This window comes from Amphibalanus amphitrite, unplaced genomic scaffold, assembly GCF_019059575.1.
Source record: "Amphibalanus amphitrite isolate SeventyFive unplaced genomic scaffold, NRLGWU_Aamphi_draft 000093F_arrow, whole genome shotgun sequence".
Taxonomy (NCBI): domain Eukaryota; kingdom Metazoa; phylum Arthropoda; class Thecostraca; order Balanomorpha; family Balanidae; genus Amphibalanus; species Amphibalanus amphitrite.
The window spans coordinates 883,807-910,935 of record NW_024881589.1 but is presented as its reverse complement, the minus strand read 5'-3'; the positions used below and the strand labels follow the sequence as shown (position 1 = coordinate 910,935).

Sequence of the window (27,129 nt, the reverse complement as noted above, 5' to 3'; positions counted from 1 at the left end):
GCTCAGAGCGATGTTCAATGTTCATGTGGTGTGAGTGTAATTTGAGTGAAAAAGTGTAGTTTTGTGTTAATGTTAAGTGATGTGTGGTTGGCACAAAAACAGCATAGTCTAACATTACTTGCAAACTGAGACAGACTGGACTTGCTATGAGAACTTGGAGTCTATCATTGCGGTCGCTGATGTAGATTGTCTTAACTGCACCGCAGTATAGCGTCATCTGGGTAGTCCCATGGCGCTACTTGCGAGCCTCTGTCGTTCAGTGTTTTAATCACCGTTGCGTATCGGTTAGTTTTCATTTCTCTGTGAGTCGACGCATGGTCATTATTTCCATTTTATTTTTAGTGAGTTGCATGCTGGGGACTGGGAGTGGGTGGGTGGGGGAAAGTCGGAGGTCGACAGTCAGTCCCTCCTGAGCCCGACTAGTCAGATGTTCGACAATCAGCGTTCTGCCAACGGTACCACGATTGTCTCGTTCGCGTTTTGTTACGATCGCCGCCGCGTGCCCGTGTTATTTATTGTTGGCCCTCGGCCGCCGTCGTCTCCTCGCGTTTGCATGCTCTCTATAGTCTATAGTCTATACCGTTTTGCATGCCTGTACGGTAGGTCAGCCCGGAGGTGCATGTCCAGTGTTTGTGCGTTAGTCCAGAGAGCGTCCTTGTCCCCGTCCGCCGGCGACCTTTTGGTTCATATCTCGTGTGCGTGTGTATTTATAACTGCATGACTGTGGCGTTGTTGCATGCTGATTGGATGGACGGTGTGAGTTGCAGTTTGCATGGCTGTTGGTGTCTTCCCTCACAGAAACACGTTCATTGTTCCCGGCGTTCAATAAACGGAACTGGGTCCGGTTTATCGGTCGTTTGCCGTGGCTGCAGCGCCGCCGCGCTCTCAGCGGCCCCTTTCCTGGAACCGTAAACCGCACATGGCCAGGTGATCTGCCCGCGGAATGACTAATTAAAAACGGCAGAACTTTGAATACTCACGACTCGCTTATTCAGTGTGCCGGAGCACGGGGTACTTGGCTTGGTTTTCCACTTGCATAGTTTCCAGGATAGATCTGTCTATCCGTACCCTCAACCTGTCACTCTGTGAAGCGTTGTGATCATGGGCCGTACCTCGCCGACCCGAACCCTTCTCTGCGCTCCGCCGAGCGGTGGGTGTGCGTCACGCCTCACAGGGTCGGGTCGCTCGAGCCGCCGCCGGCGCAGCTGTGGGGGCGCGGACAGGTGCCGCCGCTCCCCGCGGGGGGTCCCACCGGTACGGACACGCGTGCTGACACTGACTGAAAGCCGACCGGGGCGGCGGGGCGGGCAGTGGGGCACACAGGGGAGCTAGGATCAGCAGCAGGCATGGAGACGATCGCTCAGCGCCGAGCGGCTGGTCTGTAGAGGACGGTACTTGGGTGCTGTGAGACTCGCCAGTGTTCCTTTCAAGGAAGGGTGGTTAGAGTCGCAACATGGCCCTGCAGAAGAAGAAGGAGTTCGGCAGCACGAGCAGCATCGGCAGCCGCGGCAGCCTCTCCAACCTGCTCAAGGACGGCGTCGATAACCTGGAAGACTCGGTCACCAAAAAGTGGCTCTCCTGGATACTGCGGTGAGTAAACCTTGTGATCGGGAGGTTTATCTAGAAAAAAGCAACATGTTTCTTGTTGAGAGTTGTAATGACTATGGTCGGAGGTGCGGTTTCTGTACTTACTTCGCCAGTTTGATGTGAAAAATGGCTCTCACACTTTTTCTCAGCAGTTCTGATTTCCTGAGATTTCCAACTATACTCGTACCTGTAACATCATTCGAAATGCTTATAAACAAAAACATCAAGCTGATAACGCTGCAGAATACTTGGGTGTTTCACTGCTAATTGTGTCGACTTCTTAGTGGTTATTGACCGTCGACCGATTATTCCGAACCTCTCAGGCGCCCGTCTTCAGTGAGAGTGACATCCAGCTGTGAGTTCTCTATACCGTGGAGCTGTGTTTGCGCCGAGCCGCCCCAAGTGTTCCGCTGCCCTAGCCGTCCCATAAAACCGCGCTCGCAGTGATATGGCGCTGACGTCAACGCTCGAACGATTGCATACTGTTGCATTCAAAATCAGTGGTTTGCACGTCAGAGACGATGCAAGCTCCAAACTTTACAATCATCTTTTGGGCCGTAACAACTCAATCTCGGCACCAATTGTATCGAAAAATGACGTTCTATCCCAGTACCTATGACTGTGTGACCTCTGATCGCTGACCCCTATGTGCCTTTTGACATTTGGCTTTATGACCTCCGACCGCTATATGACTTACGATCTGTTTGTTCTCTAAGGCTTTAAACTGGCCTCTGACCTACATATGACCTTGATCATGCCGCTTATGACCTTTATCTGACCTCTGTCCTCTGTGTGACCTCTGACCTATGCATGACCTCTGACCTCTATGTGATCTCTGTCCTCTGTGTGACCTCTGACCTCTGTAACCTCCGACCTCAGTGTGACCTCTGACCTCTGTTTGACCTCTGTCCTCTGAGTGACCTCGCACCTTATGTGAGTGTTGAGTTCTGTGAGCCCCAGCCCCGGTATGATCTGTGACCTCTGTTTGACCTCTGACTTAGACTTGACCTCTCCTATATTTGACCTTGATCATGCAACCTCTTACCCATATGATCCGTTAAGTGTGAACTAATGTAGCTTTTGAGTTGTGTGACCTCTATGTTATCCCTGATTTCTCGTCTTATGTGGTCCCTGATCACTAGGCATGCCACTCCTGACCTCTGTATGGCGCGATACATCTGTAATAACATTGACCTCTCGTCGATGGCTGTGAGTCAGCTGAGCAGGTCGATGACAGGTCGATTATCTACCCGAATCTGAACTGTCGACTCTCGTCTCCGCCCTGGTTCTCTCTCACGTTAGATACTGCTTATCTGTTTACGGAAACGGTACCCTTAAAAACATGGACAGAATTCAAAAGGTTCTAAATTTCTCAGCCAGGGTTATCTCGGGGCGAAAAAAGTTTGACCACATATCTGACGTGCAGAGGGAGCTGGGGTGGTTATCTGCACCTGATCTGGTCCGATATCATACCCTGATGTTGGCCCACAAAGTCCAGAGGCATGGCGAGCCCGAGGAGCTGGCGGGTATGTTTCGCCGTTGTCGTGATGTGCGTGACCGACGGACGCGGCAGGACGAGGCGCTCCGCGCACCCCGCTGAATATAGGACGGCGTGCGGTCAAAGGCGCTTCGCATACCGCGCCGCGGTGGCTTACAACGCGCTCCCCCCGGCCCTGACCGAACGACCGGTTGGACCGTTCTGCGGAGGAGTGAAGCGCCACCTGGCACGGGGTGGCGGCGCAGATGTGATGGGCTAAGCGCGGATGCTCGTGTGCATGTTTTGAATGCTTGTTCTACCTCCCCACTCGTTTTGGTTTTATGCATGTGTTTGACACTGAGCAATTTAGCCTCGGTTATCGCGGATGCTCTACGGATGTTTAATACAATACAATACTGCACGAGTTCACCCCTCCCCCGTTAATTCATCAGTCGACTCCTCCGACCTGACCCGTGTTTCCCAGGAGGCACGTGCGGAGCAGTGTGGGCAGGATCAGCACAGACGAGGCGAATGGTCTGGCCGATACGGCGGCCCAACTGGCCAGGGAGCTGGTCTGCGCCGAGGGACTCGACGTCCTCAAACTGGACGACCAGGAGACTCTCTACCATGACTCGGTGAGGAATGGATACCTAATGTAGCTGAAAGGTCAGATGTTGGGGGTATTTTCTCATAAATAATAGTGCACGTTTATCACAACCTGCACAATAACACCAATGGCCGCATAACTAGTAGGGTAGGTGTTGATTGTCAATGTTCTTTTCACATAAGACAAAATAGCAAAAGTATGCTTACCTACCGCTTTACAGTGTGCTTTCCACTACATTTTTCTTCTTTTCCGCAAATGAAGCGATACCCACGTCCACTCCCCAGTCCCCATCACTGACTTGACTGCCGTTGGCGGTCGCCCGGTCGGTTTCAGTTTCTGTTTTTCCGATTCACGGCGTCTCTGGCGTTCCGGGCGACGTCCGTCTCGGGCCTGGAGTCCCTGCGGCGACAGGGAGACGCCATATTGGAGCTGGACGGAGACTGGCTCACGCTGCAGACGGCGCTCACAGTCGACCTCATACAGGTGAATGACCTTCACAGCTCACAGTCGACCCGACACAGGTGATTGGCCTTCACAGTTCACAGTCGACCCAATGCAAGTGGGTGACCTTCAGCAGTCGAAGTTCGAACTGATACAGGTGAATGACCTTCACAGTCCACTTTATGCAGGTGAATGACCCTCACAGTCAAGCTGGTACAGGCGAATGATAATCACAGTAGACCTTCACTGAGTTGACCTTTAGGGAAGTTGTTACCTACATAGCCAATTCGATGCGGGTTAACACGCAACATTTGCAATGTTGTGAGAAAAAGTACAAGCAAAATCCGTTTTCGCAATCACGGTTTCCTCGAATTTACTGAGGCACGAAACTTCGCCAATATATCGGCCAACCAAGTGCACTTGTGACACTGAATAGGGTCGGGGGATAATAAACCGATCGGCCGGTGTCCTGGGCTGATCCGCGCAGCCGCTCGGGTATCAGTGACCCTCCTCCTCTCCCTCGCTCTCTCAGTGCCGCTCCGTCTGCTCTGCCAAACTGCTCGACATCGGACCCCGGTTCGAGCTCAGAGGTCAGCTCGACTCGGCCACGATCAAGACGAAGGCGCGTATCAACACGGCCACCACGCAGGTCATCGTCTGCACCTGCGAGATCGTCCATCTTGGGTACGTATTCCGGTAGAATCTAAAGGAAATGACCGGCTGAACGGTTTTATAACCGGCTGAGAGTTGTAAGTACTTCAAGCGGCTGAATGAAACACTAATAACTGGTGCGAGTGGAGGACCTGGGGTACAAGCAACTTATTGGGTAGTTGATAATCGTAGGGAAGCATCGTTTGTTGGTCCAAGTTGGGTGACGAATTATGCTCATATTATTCATAAACGAATCGGTCATGGGCAGTCGCAACTAACTCACGTCTTTACAAGCACATATAACTGAAGAGTGAAGATGTCTAGTAACGGCCAGACCTGACAGGTGGGTCTGTCCGATGACCGTTTGTTTCTCTTCTACGCTAAGTTTTGCCGGACCGCCACCGGTCCCCGCTCCTCCCAGTTCCCACCTCAGCGTCCCGTCCCTCCGCCGGCAGTGAGCTGTCGATCAGCGAGTCGGGTGACGTGTTCCGGGTGCTGCCCGCCTGGCCCGGTGACCCGGAGGAGGCCGACGGCGCCGCGCCGTTCCCCTTCACCTCGCTACTCGCCGTGGTCAGCGAGCTGTTCGCCTGGCGCTGTCGGGACCAGGTGACGTGCCTGCTGGAGGCCGAGGCACCGCGCGTCCTCCGCGAGGCCCTGCAGCGCACCGACCTCGCCGCCGTGGTCTCCAGCTTCGGCAGGAGCTACTTCAGGAGTGCCGTGGAGGCGGGACTGCGGCGAGACTCGGGCGCGGGCGGCGGCGCCAGTCGGGAGAGCGTGTCGACGGCAGTGGCCGCGAGTGAGCCGGACAAACAGTGAGGCGTGAGGGCACCACATGGAACTGGTGTGAGGACGCTCAGGGCTGGACTTTAAGCATAACTTCTTCTATGGGAAGATGCTCGTAACTTTGCAGCGTTTCTTTGATATAGACGATGTTTTTGAAGATTCCTCTAGGCTCTAGCTAACCGACTGTGTGTGTGCATTTGTGCATTGCTCTCCTCGTGTGTAGAAACATACCTATCTCTTGTTTTGGTGTACTGATGGCCAATTTTGACGTCTTTTCTGGTGTTTTCTTTGAAAAAAAATATAATGGGGTTTCTATTTGTTTTATTTTCATCATTTATCTTTTCTGTAAAAGTGGGCATTCATTTTCAGCCTTAGCATTTCCGACAGTCCTCTTAAAAATGGACACATACTATACCTAATCAAATAACCGTGACCATTTTAAGATAACTATTCTATCACTAATCAGACCCTACATACGTTCGGGTATTTGACCTGAACTAAGAGGTCGCTGATTGACTTCAGACCACCCTCGCCCGAATTAGGTTTCACTGCCGCTAACGTATAGGGGGGGGAGGGGGGTCCTCGAAGATAATGTAGGTATTCATGCATCTGGGGTCGGTCGGGTCTGGTCAGGCCAACCAGTAAGCGTCCCAACTCCCAACGGCTCCGTAACATGCTGCATAAGTGCATAGGCACTAACACTGCTTCTCAAATATTCAAATGAGTGCCAAATTCGAAATCAGCTCCAAAAACTACACTAACAAGTAAAATTAGAAAAAGTGACCCCATGTCACCTAAGTTCAACGACCCTGACCTGACCTTCTAGAGACTTCTACAATCACCAAAATGCATGGGACAAACAGCATTTCACATTTGGCATGTTTCTAACCACAAAGTCTGGAAACGCGCGGCCATAATGTACGCCGACATGCCTATGCCGAATCGCGATCCCGCAGGCTCACATGGGCTCGGGAAATAGGATGTAGGTCGCAGGTCATAGGTCATCGGGGTCAGTCATGAAATATTCAGGGTAAGTCTGTCTAAAATTAATAAACTCGAGAGCACCTACCTGCCTATACCTGCTGAAAGACTTCGTCGCGACGTGATCGACCGATTCTTTCGCAAGTAGGACGATCCCATATAAATACGAGAGTTAATGCTCTAAGCTCTCTGAATAATGTTCTCAAATTTGACCTTCGGTCAATTTGCTTCAGCCTCCAGAGCTAAGAGGTTACAAACTCCAAAAAATGACGTTTTACGGAAAACGCTTTTGCTTAGAATGACATTAACCCGCGCCCTGATGGGGTCTGCCGAGCAACGCGGTCTGATGGGGGGGGGGGGGGCATTTTGCCCCCCCCCCCCCTAAGATCTCGAGAACCACGCAACATATCGACAAGCGGTAAACGGCGTTGGATAGCCCCAACGGAGAACTACCTTGTGACCCAATTTCATTGACCTCGGTCAAACCGATGACGTCACAGGTCAGGTCAAAGGTCGAATTTTCACCGTTTACAGGCATTTCAAGAAATGCGTTGTAAAATCGAGTAAAATGCATTTCATTGAAAATCATCGATGGGGAAATGTTCTTCAAACACATAGTTTGCTATTTGAGGTCACTGATACCAGGTCAGGTCACAGAGGTCAGGTCACTGGGGGAGGGGTCATAATATGAAAGTGTCGTGTGATACATGTTTTATGGTCCATTTTACATGACAAATGCGATAATGTGGGTCAGGCAGACTTTTGGGCCAGCTTAGGTCACGATTTAGTCAAAGTCAGGTCAAGGTCAGGTCAAGGTCAGGTCAAATTAGGTCAAATTTCAAAGTTGATATTTTTGCATAAAATAGGTATTGATTCGATGCAGCTCGTCACGGGGAGTTCAATGGTGGTCTTCGTTTTGCGGTACGAGGTCTAGAATTGCTAAAAATTAAGTTCAAAAATTTGACGTCATTAATTTTTAACAGTTTTTCGCTATAACTTGGCCAAAAAAGAGGTATTGATCTAAAATTTGGTATGTATATCGAAGAGCGCAGGATCTATTACATATATTCCGGTTTTTTCGAAATTCGGAAATTTTTTGGAAATTTTTTGAGTTTTTCTAAAAAAAATCAATTTTTTATTTTTGGGGGTCAAAATCCCTAAATTTCGAAAATCCGAGATAGCTGTTTTGTAGCGCCGTCTTTTCTCTACACAACCACATAAGGAACATTAAAATTGTTTGTTAACTGTAGAATTGGTGAGCGTTTCGAGATGTCATGTTTTTTGCTCATTTTTACTCGAGCATGACCTCAGTTTGACCTCAATAACTCCTGACCTGAGGTGACCTGTGACTTGAAATTTTGTGTGAAGGTGTCAAATTGATGCCCGGTAAGGTACCCAAAATTTGGCGGCGCTGCACGCCGTCGTTTTCTCGCTATTTAAGAAAAACCACAGGGGGGGGCAAAATGGCCCCTCCCCCCATCAGGGCGCGGGTTAACCCTGTACCTAGGTATCAATTTTAATCCACGCCCTGCTGGGTGACTAATGAACCTGCAGTTTTTCGCAAATATTTCACAAACGTCGGTGCACATCTATTCTGCACATGTTCTGAAAATTGTAGACAAAGGTCTGTATTAGAATCTTGTGGCCGCAGTCGTGCCACTGCGGCGCCGCCGCCGCAGTCCGTCCAGGCTCGGGATGAGTTATATGGCATTGTGCGGGGCGGGGCCGGGAGGAAACGGCCGGCGGCACGCGCAGCGCAATTGTAAATTTAAGATATGTCATTTAAGGCACGTAGGCCGCCAAGCTGGCGCCTTCCGTCACCTCGTCGCTGCTGTGCAAGTTCGCACTCGTTTTGGGCGTGTTCTAGACGTTTCGTAACCTGTTGAATAAAAGGTGGGTCACGTACGACCCCCGGCCAGTCTGGGCCGGCGCGCGACGGAGGCAGCTGGCAATACAACGGCAATGTGGACATAAGGAGTTTACTACAAGCTATTTCGGCCTTGGAAGACTGCCGTGATGGGGAACGAGAAGGAGACCTGTAATGGTTCGGACGCTGCGGCTGATCTCCGCTTAATCCCGGAGTTTGACGGTGTGTCGCAGCCCGTGTGCGAGTGGCTGGACAAGGTCGAACTTGTGTGTCAGCTGCGCGGCATCAAGGGACTGCACGTCGTCGTCCCGCTGAGACTCACTGGTGGTGCGTTTGCGGTATATCAACAGCTCGGAGAAGATGAGAAGAAAAAGTACGAGGACATCAAAAGGGCCCTGACATCGGCGTTTGCTTCGGATCGGTTTGAAGCCTACGACCAATTTGAACGTAGAAGGCTGCGTCCAGGTGAGACGGTGGACTTGTTCGTCTCTGAGCTGCGCCGGCTGGCTGGCTTGTTCGGAGGTATGCCGGACGACAGCCTGGCCTGTGCCTTCGTGGCCAAACTGCCAGATTCAGCACGCCGTGCGCTCCGGGATGGATCACGGATGGAGGACATGCCGTTTAGCCAGCTAATCGGTCGCGCTCGGGCCGTGCTAGCCGACGAGGAAACAAACACCGTGGCCGCCGCCGCTGGCACAAGGACTGGAGCACTCCCGGCCACAATGAAATGCTACTCGTGCGGGCAACCGAACCATATCGCCCGCGACTGCACGGCAGGCCGCGGACAGCGGGGCCGTGGAGGCCCCCGTGGTGGACGGAGCCTCGTGAGGTGCTACAACTGCAACCGGCAGGGGCACATCGCCTCTGCGTGTCCGGAAAACGACGCGGGAGGGGAGAGATCAGCGCCAGCCTCCTCTCCTGTCGACCAGTGAACGGGGCGCTGCCAGTCGCGCAGCTGTCGGTGGACGGAGCGAGCTGCAAAGCGCTGGTTGATACAGGATGCAGCCAGTGTGTAGCTCACGTGTCAGTTTGTCGGAGGTGGAACCGACGCCCGGTGAGCGTGATGACAGTGAGTGGAGGGCGTTATTGGTGTGAGGGGTCAGGCGTGGCACGCGTGCAGCTGCGGTCCGGTGAATCAGTGTCCGTAGATGTGCTCGTCGTAGCACGTAAGCCACTGGGGTTTGAGTTCATCCTCGGGATGAATGGTATCAGAGCACTGGGTGGCGCTACAGTGAGTTCGGATGACCGAGTCAGATTCGGAGTTGAGGCAGCGGTGTCTCATATAGCGGCGTCAGTGGCCTCACCCGGTGACCGGGTCAGCTGTGATGGTGAGAGGACTGGGGTGTCGCGTGCAGTGGCAGCGACTGCACGGGTGAGTCATGATCAGGCGAGCAGTGAGGCGGCCCCAGCGTCAGGTGCAGCGGCGGCAGCTGCAGCAGTGAATCGAGCTGACAGCAGTAAGGGGGATCCGGTGTTGGGTGCGGCGGCGGCGGCCGCACCGGCTAATCGAGCCGACGAGAAGGACTTTGTGGTGAGCTTTGATGAGACAGAAAAGAAGTGGTCGGTGGAGTGGAAATGGTGTGGAGGAAAGGAGCCCGAGCAGCTGCACAATACAGCAGAGGAGTACGCGATTCCAACAGAAGCCCGACACGAATACGAGCGAGAACTCTCCAAGTGGGTGGCGAATCAATGGCTCGTCCCTTATGATGAGAGCGTGCACGGGAGGGTCAAAGGCACGATCCCGCTCATGGCGGTCATCCAACCGAAGAAGGACAAAGTGCGTCCCGTCATGGATTTCAGGGAGTTAAATACGCACCTGGACCCGCATACAGCTGACGCGGATGTTTGCAGTGAAAAAATCCGTGAGTGGCGTCGGTGTGGACGAAACGTGTCTCTCCTAGATCTGCGAGACGCTTACCTGCAGATCCACGTGCACGCATCGCTGTGGCCGTATCAGACTGTAGTGTTCCAGGGCAGACGGTGGTGTCTGAGCAGACTTGGCTTTGGGCTCAGTCTCGCACCGATGGTGATGAGAAAGGTGCTGGAAATGGCCCTGAAACGTGACCAGAGGGTGCACACCGCTACATCACCTTACGTGGACGACATACTCGTAAATGAAAACATCGCTACTGCATTGGAGGTGAAGGGTCATCTGGAGGCGCTCGGTCTGACCTGCAAATCCCCGGAGAAGGTGTCAGAAGGTGCTCGTGTCCTGGGCATTCGAGTCTGGGGGGAGCGGCAAGGACTGTTCTGGAAGCGGGACAACCAGGATCTACAGCCGCCGCCAAAGCTGACGGTCCACGTGCACGCATCGCTGTGGCCGTATCAGACTGTAGTGTTCCAGGGCAGACGGTGGTGTCTGAGCAGACTTGGCTTTGGGCTCAGTCTCGCACCGATGGTGATGAGAAAGGTGCTGGAAATGGCCCTGAAACGTGACCAGAGGGTGCACACCGCTACATCACCTTACGTGGACGACATACTCGTAAATGAAAACATCGCTACTGCATTGGAGGTGAAGGGTCATCTGGAGGCGCTCGGTCTGACCTGCAAATCCCCGGAGAAGGTGTCAGAAGGTGCTCGTGTCCTGGGCATTCGAGTCTGGGGGGAGCGGCAAGGACTGTTCTGGAAGCGGGACAGCCAGGATCTACAGCCGCCGCCAAAGCTGACGAGGAGAGAGGTCTTCTCGCTGTGCGGACGTCTGACAAGTCAGGTCCCGGTGTGTGGCTGGCTGCGTGTCTCCGCATCCTACCTGAAAAGACGCGCCACTGCAGCGACAGACGGCTGGGATGACGAGATCACCGACCCAGAACTCCAGAAAATGGTCATGGAAACGCTGCAGCGCGTGAAAACGGCCGATCCCGCACGAGGTCGCTGGGATGTCACCGGCGATGAGGGAGTCGTGTGGGTGGATGCCAGCTCCCTCGCCATAGGAGCCGTGCTAGAGATGGAAGGCAGCATCGTTGAGGACGCCTGCTGGCTTCGGAAAAATCCCGAGACACACGTGAACCTTGCAGAACTGGACTCTGTTGTGCGTGGCATCAATCTGTCCCTGGCATGGAACCTGAAGAAAGTGACTGTCGTGACGGACTCGAAAACGGTCTATCACTGGCTAACAGATGCGCTCTCCGGCAGAGCTCGGATAAAGACGAAGGCGGCGAGTGAAATGCTGATTAGAAGGCGCCTGGAGACCGTGAAGAGTCTGAGAGATGAGTACGGCCTCCAGCTGACCGTGAAGTGCGTTCCGTCAGTGGACAACAGGGCTGACGCACTGACGAGAGTGCCGAAGAAGTGGCTGAACCAACAAAGCGATCCTGTGGTCTGCGGCGCTGCCTTCTCGGCGCCGGATGTGGTCAGGATCCATGAAACAAGCGGACACCCAGGCATCGGGAGAACGCTGCGCCTGTGTAGGGAGCACGACCCGGCTGTGAGCAAGCACCAGGTGCGCAGTGTCGTTAGCCAGTGCGAAAGGTGCCAGTCCATCGATCCAGCGCCCCAGCGGTGGACACATGGTTCGCTGAGCGTGACTAAATGCTGGGACAGGGTCAGCATGGACGTCTGTCACGTAAACGATCAGCTGTACCTGACTCTGATTGACTGCGGTCCGTCTCGGTACGCGATCTGGCGGCGGATAAAGCGACAGGACACCGACAGCATCATCACGGCTCTGGAGTCGGTATTCCTGGAGCGCGGCGCTCCGAGGGAGCTGCTGACGGACAACTTCACCTCATTCCGCAGTGCCGCATTCCACGAGTTCGTCAGCCGGTGGGGTGTCAGCGTCCGGTACCGAGCTGCCCATGCGCCGTTCGGCAATGGTGTCTCTGAGAGAAACCATAGGTCGGTCAAAACAATCATAGCGCGCAAAGGCTGCTCAGTGGCGGAAGCAGTCTACCGCTATAATGTGATGCCGCGCAATGATGACCTGAACTCTAGTCCTGCCAACGTACTGTTCAACTACAAACTGAGAGTGCCGGACGTGGAGAGTGAGGAAAAGTGCGAAGAGAGTGAGTGTGCTATGTTCAGTGTAGGCGATAAGGCAGTGGCGGCGGAAGCGGGGGGGCAGCGGGGGCACGGCGCCCCCCCATCTTCCAGGGTGGGGGGGCAAACATATCTTTTTGCCCCCCCCCCAAAATTGTTATCGACGAAGTACCACAATACTTCCATACTACCTACGTCAGGAACATATGCCAGTTTGGCTGAGTACCTTTTTATTAAGTTGATATAGCGAGTAACTTGGATTGATAATAGCCGTTTTCACGACGGGCTATCCGGCGAGCTAGTCCGTGACGGACTATTTCCACCAAACGCCCTCCACACATAATGCTCAGAAATCAAGCAGAGCTATCTACGAGCTACCGGTAACCGAAGTCTGGAAGAGTAGGACGGAACGCGAGTGGCCCGGCAGGCGGCACGGACGTCACGAAAGTGCGTCTGAGCGTGCCACAGGCCTTTCCCCGCGACTCTGCCAGACGCCAGCCGGCATAGGCGCGTGAGCCGGGGGGCAGCATGGGGGCAGCCTGCCCCCACAACTCTGGGGCCGTGGGGGTCTCTGCCCCCGCAAAGTTTCAAAGGGCCAGGAACCGTCGGGGCAGCTTGTCCTCCCCATATTAGCGGCCGAGGGCCTCAAAGAAAAGCTGAATGGAAGACAATACCTATTTAAGTAAAAAAATCCCCCTCTGTACGGGGACCCGCAGTTGCTATTGTACACGAACCCCAACTCTAGCCGTCTGTCCTGTCCAGTAACAACCGATAACATTGATATCGACTGCCGGTCCCTGCACAAGAGCAGCTGAGGTTTTCTGTGCGTGCCCTCTGACAGCTTATCGTTGTTCCCTGTGAGGGTGCTGGGACAATTTACTCAGGGTCGCTGTACAGTAGCAACTGCGGGTCCCCGTACCTGACTTGACAGCTCATGTGTGGAAGCTTTAAACGTTTCTTCCAGGTTACCAAAAAGGTAGTTTCTTGACTCAGATGAGACTAATTATCTCACTTATTTGCAAATGTTTTATTTTTTATTTTTGTTGTAAAGGCCAAGAGGTGAAAAATAAGTGGCCTAAAACCGGTGAGAAAACTAGATTTGGGGGTACCCTAGGTTCCGGGAAGGATCAGGTGTGCCCCCCCCCATCCCAAAATACCTTCCGCCGCCACTGCGATAAGGTATGGATCAGAGACCCTAGTCGCCGGTGTGATGTGCCAAGTTCCATAGGAACAGTCACCCGACAAGTGTCGGCGCAGTGTGTGGAAGTAGACAATGTCCCCCGTCACGTGAGAGATCTGAGACTGGCTTTCGTTCCCAGTCCGGAGAGTGACCAGACTGAGCCGCCGAACAATGACAATGACGACTCTGGCCCAATTATCTTGCGAGAGTGTGCGCACGAAAGCCACGGGGAAAATGTGCCCCCTGTGACGTACGCTGAAGTTCTACGCCGCGGCATGCGGGAGAGACGCCCTGCCGTTCTGACCCAGTACGATGATTTGTAGATCAGGGGGGAGTGTATTAGAATCTTGTGGCCGCAGTCGTGCCACTGCGGCGCCGCCGCCGCCCCGTCCAGGCTCGGGATGAGTTATATGGCATTGTGCGGGGCGGGGCCGGGAGGAAACGGCCGGCGGCACGCGCAGCGCAATTGTAAATTTAAGATATGTCATTTAAGGCACGTAGGCCGCCAAGCTGGCGCCTTCCGTCACCTCGTCGCTGCTGTGCAAGTTCGCACTCGTTTTGGGCGTGTTCTAGACGTTTCGTAGCCTGTTGAATAAAAGGTGGGTCACGTACGACCCCCGGCCAGTCTGGGCCGGCGCGCGACGGAGGCAGCTGGCAATACAACGGCAATGTGGACATAAGGAGTTTACTACAAGGTCACTCAAGGTCAGGTCACCAGGTCACGTCAAAGTGTCCTCACATAAAATTTCGATGCCTGCCATTGCTACACCGAGTGACCGATCGCTAACGCTTTAAAACTTTCAGCAATTCTGCAACAGTATGTTATGTACAATAATCTATATCTCGGAATTTCGATGCCGGTGACCCAAGGTCAGGTCAATATTGCCCTCTTCATTATAAATCAATGGGGGGGGGGGGGGGAATTGAAAGGCGCCCTTTTTGGACGATCGCTATTCTAAACACTCAATTCTCAAACACCGGATTACAACTAATCATGACACACTTAACTGGAAAATGACACCCGCGATCCGTCCTTGTCTCCCTGAGGTCATATCAGGTCACGAATGGTATCTATGTGCTATCTTTAGAACAGTTTTTTTTCGCGAATAACGTTTGATAGAGGCATGCCAGAGCCGAGAGCGATGAAATGTCTTGTAACTCTTGTATGAGTTCAGCTCGACGGTACAAATGGACTGTTTTGCAACATGACCTTTCCGGTCAGGTCATGACCTTGACCTGAGGTCAATTTTTCAAGTTGACCTGTCAATGTGTCAACTGTAGTTCATGCGATGCATCTTGACGAGAGGACCACGACGCCCAGGGGCGTAGGCAGGGGGGGCCACTGGGCCATGGCCCCCCCTTGGGCGCCGAAGGCGCCCTTTGCGATTGGAGGGCGCCGAAGGCGCCCTCCAATCGCAAATGCAATTGTGATATAATCGAATCGAAAAACAATCGCGACTGGAGGGCGCCCTCCAATCGCGAATGTGTTTACAGGGAAAATACGGATGGAGGGCGCCCTCGGAGGACGCCCATTCCAAATACGCCCTCCAAATACGGTTGGAGGGCTCCCTCGGGCGCCCTCCAACCACATTTGTAGGCTGTAGCTCTCTAAGCGTAACGGTGGTCGCCTATGTAAGCCGCTGTCCTGTAAATAAGCGCCCTCTCACCCGAAGGCGCCCTCCTGTAGGTCGCCACCCTGCTACACATTGCCGCCCTTCTGCTGATCGGCGTCCTCATAATTATTGGCGCTCTCCTACCTATTGAGCCCTCATGTGAAATTTTGAAGGCCGCCTTTCTCCCTTTTGGCACCCTCTTGTTCAGTGCCGCCCTCCTACCTATTGGTTCCCTAGTCCTTCCTGTTGAATGTTAATCGGGGCCCTTCTCCTATTGGCGCCCTCGTGTAGATCGCCGCCCTCCTAACCACTGGCACCCTCCTGTTGATCACCGCCCTCCTATCCACTGGCACCTTCCTGTTGACCAGCGCCCTCCGCACAGACGCCCTCCTGTTCGTGTCATCCTCTTGAGCAAAGGCGCCCTCCTCACTATTGCCACCTCCATTTTAATCGTCACTCTTCCGCTCATTGGCGACTTCCAGTTGATGACCGCCCTCCCACCTATTGGCGACCTCTTGTTGATCGCCACCCTCCTATTGGTGCTCTCCTGTTCCTCGCCACGCTCTTACCTGGTGGCGCCCTCCTGTTGATTGTTGATCGGCGCCCTCCTACCTATTGGTGCCCTCCTGTTGATCGCTGCCCTTCTATCCATTGGCGCCCTCCTGCTGCTCGCCAACTTCCTACCTATCGGTGCCCTACTGTCGAAACTCGGGATGTTGATCGGGGCTCTTCTACCTATTAGTGCCCTCCTGTGGATCGCAGCCCTTCTACCTATTGGCAACATCCGTTGATCGCTGCCCTCCTATCATTTATTTACTCCTTTGGCATGTTTTTCAACTTAGTCGTTCTATTGCACATAGTTGATGTCTTGCCTGTGAAAACTGCCACAAATGAACGTGCATTCAGCACAATGAATGAAGTATCTATACCTACCAAAACTATCTACGCTCTACGATGCATAAAACACGTCTTTGGTCTTAACGGATTGATCCTACTTTACGTGCATCATGGCATCTATAATCTATATGGATTACGATTAAGTATTGTCAACAGGTTCGGGCGCAATAGCAGGCATCTGAAGTTTCGGTGATTGAAACTGGTTATGTGGGTACACTGTATGCATCTGTGAGAAGGCTATGAAGGCTGGTCTGAGGTAATTTGGATGATGTTTACGCATCTCGCGCTCCGGTATCAATCCGATACGGTGATCTGGTGCGTAGATATGCCACCGCCAATAAACTTTTATACATCGACACCCATGAGCCAAGCTTTCTGTACAGTTTGTGTGGCAGCGGCCCGACCAAACCTTAGGTATTTTTTACACCTTCAAATTTGGTAAAAGAGCGAGAGGAGCTTTGAACAGTGATCGTATAAAAAGCGTGCCTAAAAAGCGAAGGAAAAGGTTGTTTTCAAAAATTTCGCGCGCCTTCGGCGCAGCATTTCAAGAACACTTGACCTTTTGTGACCTGGAGTATAATGAATACACACGATGCAGGGGCGTCGACACCGGTCCGACTTTTCCGACTAGTCGGACCACTTTTTCGACTAGGCGGTGCCCTGCTGTGGCTCGCGGGGGCCCCTGCTGCAGACCGCGGGGGCCCTACTGCGGCTCGGGGGGCCCTGCTAGAGACCGCGGGGGCCCTGCTGCGCCTCTGGGGCCCTGCTAGACACCGCGGGGCCCTGCTGCGGCCCGCGGGGTCCCCTTCTGCGGCCGCGGGGGGCCCCTGCTGCGGCCACGGGGGCCCCTGGGGGCCCCCACCGGTGGGGGGCCCCCGAGAAAAAGTCGGACCAGTTTTCCTTACGCGTCGACGCCCCTGACACGATGCAAAATCAATGCAGCACGACCTATACGAGGTTACGCAAAAAAAAACTGGTGGCATGGTAAAAAACGCCTCCCAACCCCCCAACCCCCACTGAGCGATTTTTTATCTCGCGACCGTATGGCGCCCTCCTTGGGTGAGGTGGCGCCCTCCAAACCCTTGGCCCCCCCCCCCCTTCGCGATTTTCTAAATACGCCGCTGACGACGCCGGTAAAAGTAGGCATTTTACTCGGAAATACCTTGGATATCAGAAAACCGCAAGGGGAAATTCCAACAACCCCGGCTAGTTGCGGGCTAGGTAGGTAACTAAAAAACACGTAACCAACCCGAGGTCACGGTCATCACCTGATAAAATGGTTACCTATGCTCATCGGTGGCGGAACGGGGGGGGGGGGGGCGTGCCCCCTTGATTTTGCCATTTTAACATTAGCCCTATGGGCCATGGAAAGAATGGGACCAAAAGTGGGCAGTGCCCCCCCCCCCCTTAATTGAAGGTGTTCCGCCGCTACTGCTTATGCCTTATTCTGTAGCCAAGTCAATTTGTATTTCATACGTTCACCCCAAAGCTTGACCACTACCTACATCTACACCTACACCGCCCTGGCCCCTGCACCTTCCTCCTAGCTACACCGTAACTACCAGGCTAATTGTTATACTGCGTTGAGAGACACCGTACGGGCCAAGATAGATACCTACAAGAAACGGTACGGGCGGCAGCGAACACATACAGACACCAACTGGGCAATGACCAACCCCCTGCGCCCCGTGCTCTCCGGCGTGCCAGGCGCCGCTCCTCGTGATCGACCGACGTGTCACGGGCGGGAACTCCGGAAGCCACGCCCACCATGCCGCTGCTGATTGGACGTTGTCGCTAGACCATGGTTGTTACCTGCGAGTGGTGATGAAACATTTTCGCTTTCTTATAATGTTTTGGAGTGAAAAATATTAAAATCCCAACAAATTATATAAATATATATTGTTGTATATTTCAAACATCATATTGTACATTTTCCAACGTAGAAATAAGTAGCACTCAATGCTGTACTGGCTCTCCTCAGGATATACACGTGTTTTACTAAGCACGAGTACGGCGTAGATTTGGGCGCTGCCTGACGACTGTTCATGTAATTGCTAGGGCGTCGCTTGTTTTTGCAGGGAATTTTCGTGCAACCGAGGGGTGCCGCTATGAGCATAGAGCTTTTACTTGCTGCTGCGCAACATCTTGAGCAACAGTCAAAAAGGAAAAGAGGTGAGTGGCCGTTTTGCCAGCGAACAAGATGCTGAAAAATCGATGCCTTCCCTGAATCTGGGCAGTGGCCGCTGTCACGTTGCCAGCACGTTGCGGCTGCCATGTGCTATGATGTGTGTTTTCGCTGGGTTTTCAGCCTAGTTGTTAACTAACAATAACATAGCATTGGAGCACATGTAGACCAAGTTGTTTGAGATGGAGTTAGGATAGGTTTGTGGCAATTAACCTGAATGCAGATATTCTATAAATGAGACCTGGGTACTGAGTCTTTTCATTTTCATTTTGTAGCCCTCGGGTTCACTATTGACCCTGTCACTCAGCATGACCATAGATACCCTGTGCTTGTTGCAATGCAATAATTTCACTCCCTATATTTTTCTTTTTATCCTTTCTCTGGTTGGCGTTTTGACGTACCTCTGTAGATATCTTTCCCTTAATTCACATTAAATGAATTAGCATAGACTTTTGTAATCAAAATATTATGCCTCACAAGCCATGTTTAACTTTACCACCAAGCTGCTTACCATTATTATTTACAATAATGCTTTTGGTTTTGAAAATTTTGTACAAACAGTTGATAAGTTATAAGCAAAAGGCATTGAAATTAACTGTGTAGGTATTGGTATTAAAAAAGTATGCTATCTTCAAGGGACTATGCATTAATTAAGCAGAACTAGACACATGTTTATGGAGATATTTGTCTGAAACTCAATGTTTTATCCTTAGTCATTTTTTTTTACTTTAGGGAGATATTCAATATATGAAATGAGGAGATTGAGATGTCAAATCAGTTTTGGTTTGCTCTACCAGATCTTTGACTACCTATCATTTAGATTATCTTTTAACTTATGATTGTGACCTTAGCTGTGTTCACAAGCTTGACCTGGCATCATATCATAACTTGAAGCAGCCTCATGTGCCTAGGAATTGTAAGCTGACAAAAGTCATGCATTTGAAACCTTTATCTTATGCTTAGGTACATGTTTTACAGAGTGCCCTCTCCCTTCGCATTATCAGTAGGTGGGTATGCTAATAACTGCTACTGTCAGTGGTCATTGCTGCCACTTCCTGTTCAAGATGCTTCCAGTGCCCAAAAGTAGTGTCTGGCTTACAAATTCACATACATATCTAACACAATATATGGAAATGTTGTATTAAACTTTGACTTGGCTAAAAAGGCATTTAAGTCATTGGAAATAGATGCTCTATAGCTTATCATGTGCTGCATACTTTTTAAAGTTTGTTTTGGCTAGTTCATGGTTGTGTTATTTGTTAACTAAACCTGCTTTTATAAACTTTATCTTATGGGACATCTTGTACTTTTTAGTAAAAAGTTGGAAGTGAGCCTTCAGTGTTCTATGACAATTCTAATTGCATTCTTAAATACCTTCACATTTCCTTCATGGTCAAGCCTCTGCCCTTTGTGATTTGTTTGTCATGGTAATTCTTGCCAAAATTATAAAGAAGTTTGATGCAACACCAAAAAAATTTGCATGTTAACATATTTAACTACTAAAAGATTGCAAAGTGCCCAGTTATCAAGGAATATTAGCTATCTATTTTGTTAATGGATTAATGAATTCATCATGAGTCCATTCATAAAATAGTTGTATTTGTTGTTGTTGATGGCACTAGAATTTAGAAAGTGGTGATTAGTGAAGTGACCTACCTATTTTGGCAGTGCAATGAATAACAGCACAAAGCTTGCAGTTCATCAAACTTCATCGATGCATTCATAAACTAATATGACTTACGTCAAACATTTTGAGTGCCTGCATAGCCCATGGTTACCGATATCATCGATGTAATGACAATCTGGGCTTTAACGCAGCGACTGTAGTAACCTTAAGTCCCTGCCGTCAGCACAAATAGCGAGCGACGAAACAGCTCGAACTTGTTTCTGGCCAATCACTAAAGCGGTCGGCTCAAATGACCGGGGCAGGGTAGTGCATCTAATTACCTAGTACGCATCGAAATAAGTTTGTGTTCGATCATATCTTTGAGGCATATCGTGGTATTGAGGTCTTTCTGAAGGAATTACTCTGAACGATGCCAAAGTTACAAGAAGAAACGAGCAGCAACAGTACCTACTTACGAATAATTATAAATGGGACAGCTGCGAAGTACGAAGCTTTTTGCGAGTTCCTGATCACCTTGCATGAACGGTTTCATGTATACCACTTGTGTCGGTGTCATAGCTTCAACAGATGTGGATACTTTTTTCAATAGAAAGGGCGCAAAATGACCACCGCAGTCGACGCGCCCGTAAACCCTAATGAATGAATTTTTCAATCGAAATATTAGCGCAAAGCATCTCTATCGGATATGGTTTCCTCGCTTCTGTTGAGTGTATAACATAACATAACATATATTGATTGCAACGACAGGCCACTGGTGCCCAACATGGCTGCCTAAAGCTTTCCTTCTATACGTTAGTCTCTTTGGTGTTGCTCGCCTATGTCGTGAACGCTAAATCACAACGCTGCTTTACGCATAGGTACTCTACACCACCCAGGCTGAAGCTTCAGGGCTGCCTTGGACTACATGAGCAAAACGAGCTGGGCTGACGCCTTCTCTCGTGAAAGTTGGCGGCGCCATGGTCGCTGGCGCCGGCGGCCGGCACGTGAGGTCACCGTGCACGCTGCCGCCCCGTGCGCACAGTAGGCCGGCCGGCCGCCAGGAGCGCTAGAAATGCCGAAAAATGAAACGTGCTCAGGGTGCAAAAAATTAATACCCACAGACTCGAAATTGATCATAGGATACGATGCCGTGCCGTGAATAAGTATGAGACCGATGTCACGGCCAATATTCAGCTCCGAACACAGTCTAACTGACGGTTAGGGAATGAAGCGGCTATCTGAACGATTTCGACTAGATTTTGAATTGCTCTTTTCTCATGAATGAACATCTTATTGGTGAAAATAAACGACTGCACATGATGCACACGGTTATTGTGATCATGTTCATAACCAATTTCATTGGGCTCACTCATCTGATTGCACTCTAAATAGTGAGTTTGCAACATGTTGCAGACATCTACATAAGCTTATATTCAATTAGACTTATATAAAAACGTTATTTTTGGCACCTAATTCTGACGGCATAATAAGATTGGGCAAGTGTTGTACTTTCGAACCGTTGTCGATTTTTTCTGCTTTTCGCTGCTAGTTTAGGAGCTATACTGGCATTTGCTGGGGTATTTTTATACCATCTGGTTGGGAGAGGGGTAGTGAACGTCCTTAGCCTATAACTTGCGAACAAATGGTCGCAGCGAGATGCGCATGGCAGCGATCGAAAGGTCTCAACAAGATGTGTTCGATTAGCATTTAAAACTTGTTTTAACCCGGCATTTGCTGGGGTATTTTCATAACACCACTTGCTGGGGGGGGGGGGGGGGGGGCCGTCAGACGTCCCCAGCCCATAACTCGAGAACGGTTAGTCGCAGCGGGACAGGCGAGGCGGCAAACGAAAGCTCTAAACAAGACGCATCTGATGAATACTTAAATTTGGTTCTCAGGTCAAACTTGAGGTCAAGGTCAGGTCAAAGGTAAAAAATAGGGGTTTTCATTTTGGGCCCCAGAGACCGAACTACCGACAGCAGCGAGCTCAAAATTTCTTGGCATGTGCCCAAAAGATGTAAGAAAAGTCTCATTGTGTCTAAAGCGAATTGGAGCACAGGTCAAGGTCAAGGTCAGGTCACCAAAGGTCACACAAAGTCGAATTTTCAAAATAACATTTAAATACCGTGTGACACATGTTTTTGGGGTAGTTTTGGACGTAGAACACGATGGTGGCAAGAATTTGGAGATTTGACCCCCGCAAAATGGTGAAAAAGTGAAAAAAGGGGTTAAAAATTCGAAATTTTCAAAATTCAAAATTTTGAATTCAAAACATGCTATCTGATGCAGTTTTATCTCAGGATTCCAAAAATGTCTTTTGTTTTGCTCTACGACCCCTATAAGTACCAAAAATTTGAGTTTGAAAAATGAAATTGGATATTTTGTTACTTTTTGCGCCCTCTATAGCAACCAAATATTGAGCTACGGACTTGAAATTTTGCATGCTGATTCTTCTTTTGATGCCCGAAGACAACTTGTCTCATTTTTTTGAAAAATTCAAATTTTTGAAAAAATCAAATTTTTCTCAAAATTTGGTTTGACATTTTGGACCCCTAAAACTCAATATTTTGAAAATCCGAGATAACCATCTTGTAGAAAATTCAATTTTCTATCGTTTGAGCCCTGAAAATTGCAAATTGCTTCATTTATATATCCTACAATAGGCAGGGGAGGGTCGATGCGAAGCCTTATATTCGCGATGGTGCAAAAACGGGGATGCGCATCGCGCTGAACTTTACAATAGCTTCTACAGGGGCATATTGTGATCGTATTCATAACCGAATTCATTGGGATCACTCACTTGATCCTATATATAGTAAGCTTGCAGCATGTTTCAAAAATATCAGAGGACATATTAAGGATACATTGAATTATATTTTTTCAAACATGTGATTTCGTGCACCTAATTCTGACGGCATAATAAGATTGCGCTGGTGTTGTAGTTTCCAACCGTAGTCGATTTCTTCTGCTTTTCCCTGCTAGTTTAAGAAATATAGCCTTCAATATGAGGGGTTCTATATCCTACAACAGGCAGGGGAGGGTCGATGCGAAACATTATTTTCGCGACAGTGCAAAAACGGGGTTGCCCAGCGCGCTGAACTTTACAATAGCTTCTACAGGGGCATGTTGTGATCGTATTCATAAACGAATTCATTGGGATCACTCACTTGATCCTATAAAAAGTGAGCTTGCAGCATTTTTCAAAAATATTAGAGAAAATACTAAGGATACATTGAGTTACATTTCTTTCAAACATGTGATTTCGGGCACCTAATTATGACGGCATAGTAAGATTGGGCTAGTGTTGTACTTTCCAACCGTAGTCGATTTTTTCTGCTTTTCCCTGCTAGTTTAAGAAATATAGCCTTCAATATGAGGGTTTCTATATCCTACAACAGGCAGGGGAGGGTCGATGCGAAACCTTATTTTCGCGACAGTGCAAAAACGGGGATGCCCAGCGCTCTGAACTTTACAATACCTTCTACAGGGGCATATTGTGATCGTATTCATAACCGAATTCATTGGGATCACTCACTTGATCCTATATATAGTAAGCTTGCAGCAGGTTTCAAAAATATTAGAGGAAATATTAAAGATGTATTAAATTATACGTTTATAAAAATGTAACTTCGGGCACCTAATTTTGACGGTATAAAAAGATTGGGCTAGTGTTACACTTTCCAACCGTAGTCGATTTTGTATGCTTTTCCCTGCTAGTTTAAGAAATATATCCTTCAATATGAGGGGTTCTATATCCTACAACAGGCAGGGGAGGGTCGATGCGAAGCCTCGACCCTCCGATGCGAAGCCTCGACCCTCAGATAGAGAGAGAGAGAGAGAGAGAGAGAGAGAGAGAGAGAGAGAGAGAGAGAGAGAGAGAGAGAGAGAGAGAGAGAGAGAGAGAGAGAGAGAGAGAGAGAGAGAAAGAGAGAGAGAGAGAGAGAAAGAGAGAGAGAGAGAGAGAGAGAAAGAGAGAGAGAGAGAGAGAGAGAGAGAGAGAGAGAGAGAGAGAGAGAGAGAGAGAGAGAGAGAGAGAGAGAGAGAGAGAGAGAGAGAGAGAGAGAGAGAGAGAGACAGGGAGACAGGGAGACAGGGAGACAGGGAGACAGGGAGACAGAGAGACAGAGAGACAGAGAGACAGAGAGACAGAGAGACAGAGAGACAGAGAGACAGAGAGACAGAGAGACAGAGAGACAGAGAGACAGAGAGACAGAGAGACAGAGAGACAGAGAGACAGAGAGACAGAGAGACAGAGAGACAGAGAGACAGAGAGACAGAGAGAGAGAGAGAGAGAGAGAGAGAGAGAGAGAGAGAGAGAGAGAGAGAGAGAGAGAGAGAGAGAGAGAGAGAGAGAGAGAGAGAGAGAGAGAGAGAAGATTGTATCCTTGACCAATTCATGTGTCGGTCATTAATGGAGAAACTGTGAGTGCCGGGAAGTGTGTTAAAATCTTACCAGGAATGACGCCTTTTGAACTCCTCAGTAAACTAAGTGCAGTGTATGCAAATTGCAACATGCATGCATGCATGGTATTAGAAGTCTTGAATTTACATCTTATTGGTGTGGTATCTCGCTAAACGTTGTAAATGAAATGTTTTCACAGTCAGTTGAACGATAACTCGAGCGCAAATAATTTCCAGCGCTCCTGGCGGCCGCCCGGCCCACTGTGGTGCGGCGGCGCCGCCCGCCCGGTGCCGGCCAGAGCTGGCGGGCTGCGCTGGAGCGAGGCTGCACAGGGCCGATAACGGTGCGGTCTGCCGGGCCTTTCGCCGCTGTTGTGACGCTGTGGGTCGGACATTTCCTCCCGGCGTGCGTCACCCGTGTTGTGGTTGCCTTTTCTCGGCACCGGCCGCCGGTTGCCGGGCGTGCAGCGGCCACCCTCAGCTGGGCCAACAGCTGACCAGTGGCCGGCCGCCAATAACGGAACGCCCCCAGCGCGACCGGCTCGCGCCCAGCACCTCTGCCTTATTTAGCAATGGGTCGAGCTGTAGCTGTGGGCCGCCGGCGACGGCCGTTCGCCTCCGCGCGCACGCGGCGCGTTCCGTAATTTGGGCCGGCGCGCCGCCGGCGGGCGGGCGGCCTTGCTGGTTGACGGCCCCGTGGCCGCGCCGTTGCGCCCTCTAGGCTGTCCGCTGCCATGGCTGCTCAGTGAGCGGGGAGACGGGCGGACGGCCCGCAACCGCAGGTCATGAGGGTCGCCGTCCGCTGCCGGCAGCGCTGACCTTTGTGTGCGCGGAGAGCGGCCTGGGGATGCCAGGTCCGCCGGTGTCTGTTCTGCGCGGGTCGCTCGGTTGGTGCCCGACCGGTGACCCCTAGCAACTGACTACTGACCGCTGGCTAGTAGATAGTGACTGCTGATTGATCACTATTCACTATTGACCTCAGACATCTTGAGATCAAAGCTCACTCTCATTGCACTTTGCAGTGCATGTGGCAAATGGAGCGTACTCGTATATTGTGTCCTCCAACGCTTCCTCGGCTAAAAAAGGATCAGACCCATTGATTCGGTCTCCATTTCCCTCCGTCGGGGACCGGAGTATGTCAGGAATTGACGGACAGAATGTCGGGGGCTGACGAGGTGCGACAATCCACGTTCCTGGCGTGACAAACGAGGTGTCGCACGCACGTTACGGAGACATTTGCATTAGTGCCTAATGGGAATTTATGGCCACGACGACCCGTTTCGGGTGCACTGCCAGTACAGTAGCGCAAATACTGGTGTCAAGTTGTCGCATTCCTGTGCTCGAGTTTCTGAGTCTGGTCTGAGTTAGGTATCGAAATGGTCGTAGTTTCAATGCACTGCAGGCCAGCCGAAACTGATGTCAGTGCCTGGAGTTGGTTTTGTCATCAGCGGCACTTGTCCACTATTTTTTAATCTGTGTCCTTAGCCCTTAGGAATCCTGAATTTGCGCTTGGCTAATCTATTGCGGTAAATAAAAGCTAAGCTCACATTTCGCTCGCGCCTTCATTATCATCCAGTAGGTACCAATGGTGTGCATTTTGATTATTCATTGTTGACCTTTGGTTTTGGTGTAGTTGGTGATGGTTCTGTCACTATGAGTGTCAGATTGACCCTGTACCAGCACTGTATAGTAGGATGACTGTTGTCTCCCCCGTGGCGTTAGATGCCGCCACTCCGCTGGTATTTACCGACTTCAGCCGACGCTGGTACCGCCTACGGCGGCCGGACTTCCCTGCCCTCCCCTCTCGCGCTTAACACCCCGTCGGCTCCATCCCTCTCCCATTCTCTCTCGCCGTGCTGACGACGTCTTGATGACGTTCCGGATGACGTCAGGTGGCGGAGGCGTCCCCGCTGATGACGCCTGGACGCCGCACCCGCTGGCTTCACAAGTACACGTGACTCTGGGTTCACGTGCGCCGGCCGCCTATCACCAGTGTTTGCCAGTGGTGGGGCCCGCGGCACCCCGGCCCCGCCCCCGGCTGGTCCCGGCTAGTCCCGGACCATCGCCTGACTGCTGACGGACCACATTGGACCGGACGGACACTGACCTGTCTCAGACCCCCGGGGCGCTGACCTGACCGCACCGACTGGAGAGGTCAGGGGGCGGCGCCTCACGTTCCGTCACCTGGGACTGACCAGCCGCCTTCTGTGAATGCTCTGCCATCCGAGCCCAATTTGGGAACTACGAGCCTGTTATTGGAGACTCCGGCTTCGAGCTCCTGCCAATTTACTGTTAGCTTATTTGAGGAGATCTGAGGGCGGTTCGGAAGCTCCGAGCCTTGCCGGTGAAAATTAGCCCTGTTGAAAGGACTGACAGCTCTGCTGTACTGTGGAGAACAGAGTTCAGTTGGATCTCTCAGCCCAGTTGGCAGAACTGAGAGCGTCCGTCGGGCGCTCGCAGTTCGTGGGACGTTTCGGACGGACCGTCTCCGTTTTTGTCGCCCGGGGTGGATGGCCTGTGACCGGTGGCGGTGGCCGCTGCACTCAAGGCCGGATGAAGCCGGAGGACAGCCTGTATGGGCGGCCGGCTGCCAGTTCACGCACTGGGCAGCACCCAGAGCGTGAAAGCACGCACACGCCAATAACAGATGTTTGCAAGGTGGAAAACATGCATTGAGCGGCCAATACTTACCACCAAAGTTGTTCCACAAGGAGAGAGTGGGCGAGTTGTGTAGCAGCATACATGTCTGAACGAACTTTATGTGTAGAACTAAAGATATCATAATGGCTAGAGAAAATCATAGGCGTCATGTTTTGAAACATCTCTGGCTCATCGCTTGCCTAAATCAGACATCATCGGAGCGGTGCTGTGAGGCCGT

At 51.1% G+C, this 27,129-nt stretch overlaps 3 protein-coding genes across 3 annotated transcripts in view; all 3 read left to right on the top strand.

Annotated features, from left to right (window-relative positions):
* Positions 1–1,262: 1,262 nt before the first annotated feature.
* On the top strand, positions 1,263–5,832 carry LOC122380214. The gene is made up of 5 exons (XM_043363190.1): positions 1,263–1,590; positions 3,549–3,699; positions 4,005–4,154; positions 4,645–4,796; positions 5,219–5,832. The coding sequence occupies exons 1-5, from the start codon at positions 1,454–1,456 to the stop codon at positions 5,577–5,579; spliced, it is 951 nt and encodes a 316-aa protein (XP_043219125.1). The 5' UTR covers positions 1,263–1,453; the 3' UTR covers positions 5,580–5,832.
* Positions 5,833–8,880: 3,048 nt separating this feature from the next.
* On the top strand, positions 8,881–14,234 carry LOC122380213. The gene is made up of 2 exons (XM_043363189.1): positions 8,881–12,427; positions 13,549–14,234. The coding sequence occupies exons 1-2, from the start codon at positions 9,122–9,124 to the stop codon at positions 13,870–13,872; spliced, it is 3,630 nt and encodes a 1,209-aa protein (XP_043219124.1). The 5' UTR covers positions 8,881–9,121; the 3' UTR covers positions 13,873–14,234.
* A 3,839-nt stretch (positions 14,235–18,073) lies between these two features.
* LOC122380212 (max-binding protein MNT-like) overlaps positions 18,074–27,129 on the top strand; it is a 43,994-nt gene continuing 34,938 nt past the window's right edge. The window contains exon 1 of the mRNA XM_043363188.1: positions 18,074–18,231. Within this exon, the coding sequence (XP_043219123.1) occupies positions 18,168–18,231 (64 nt within the window). The 5' untranslated portion in view covers positions 18,074–18,167. The remainder of the gene's footprint in view (positions 18,232–27,129) is intronic.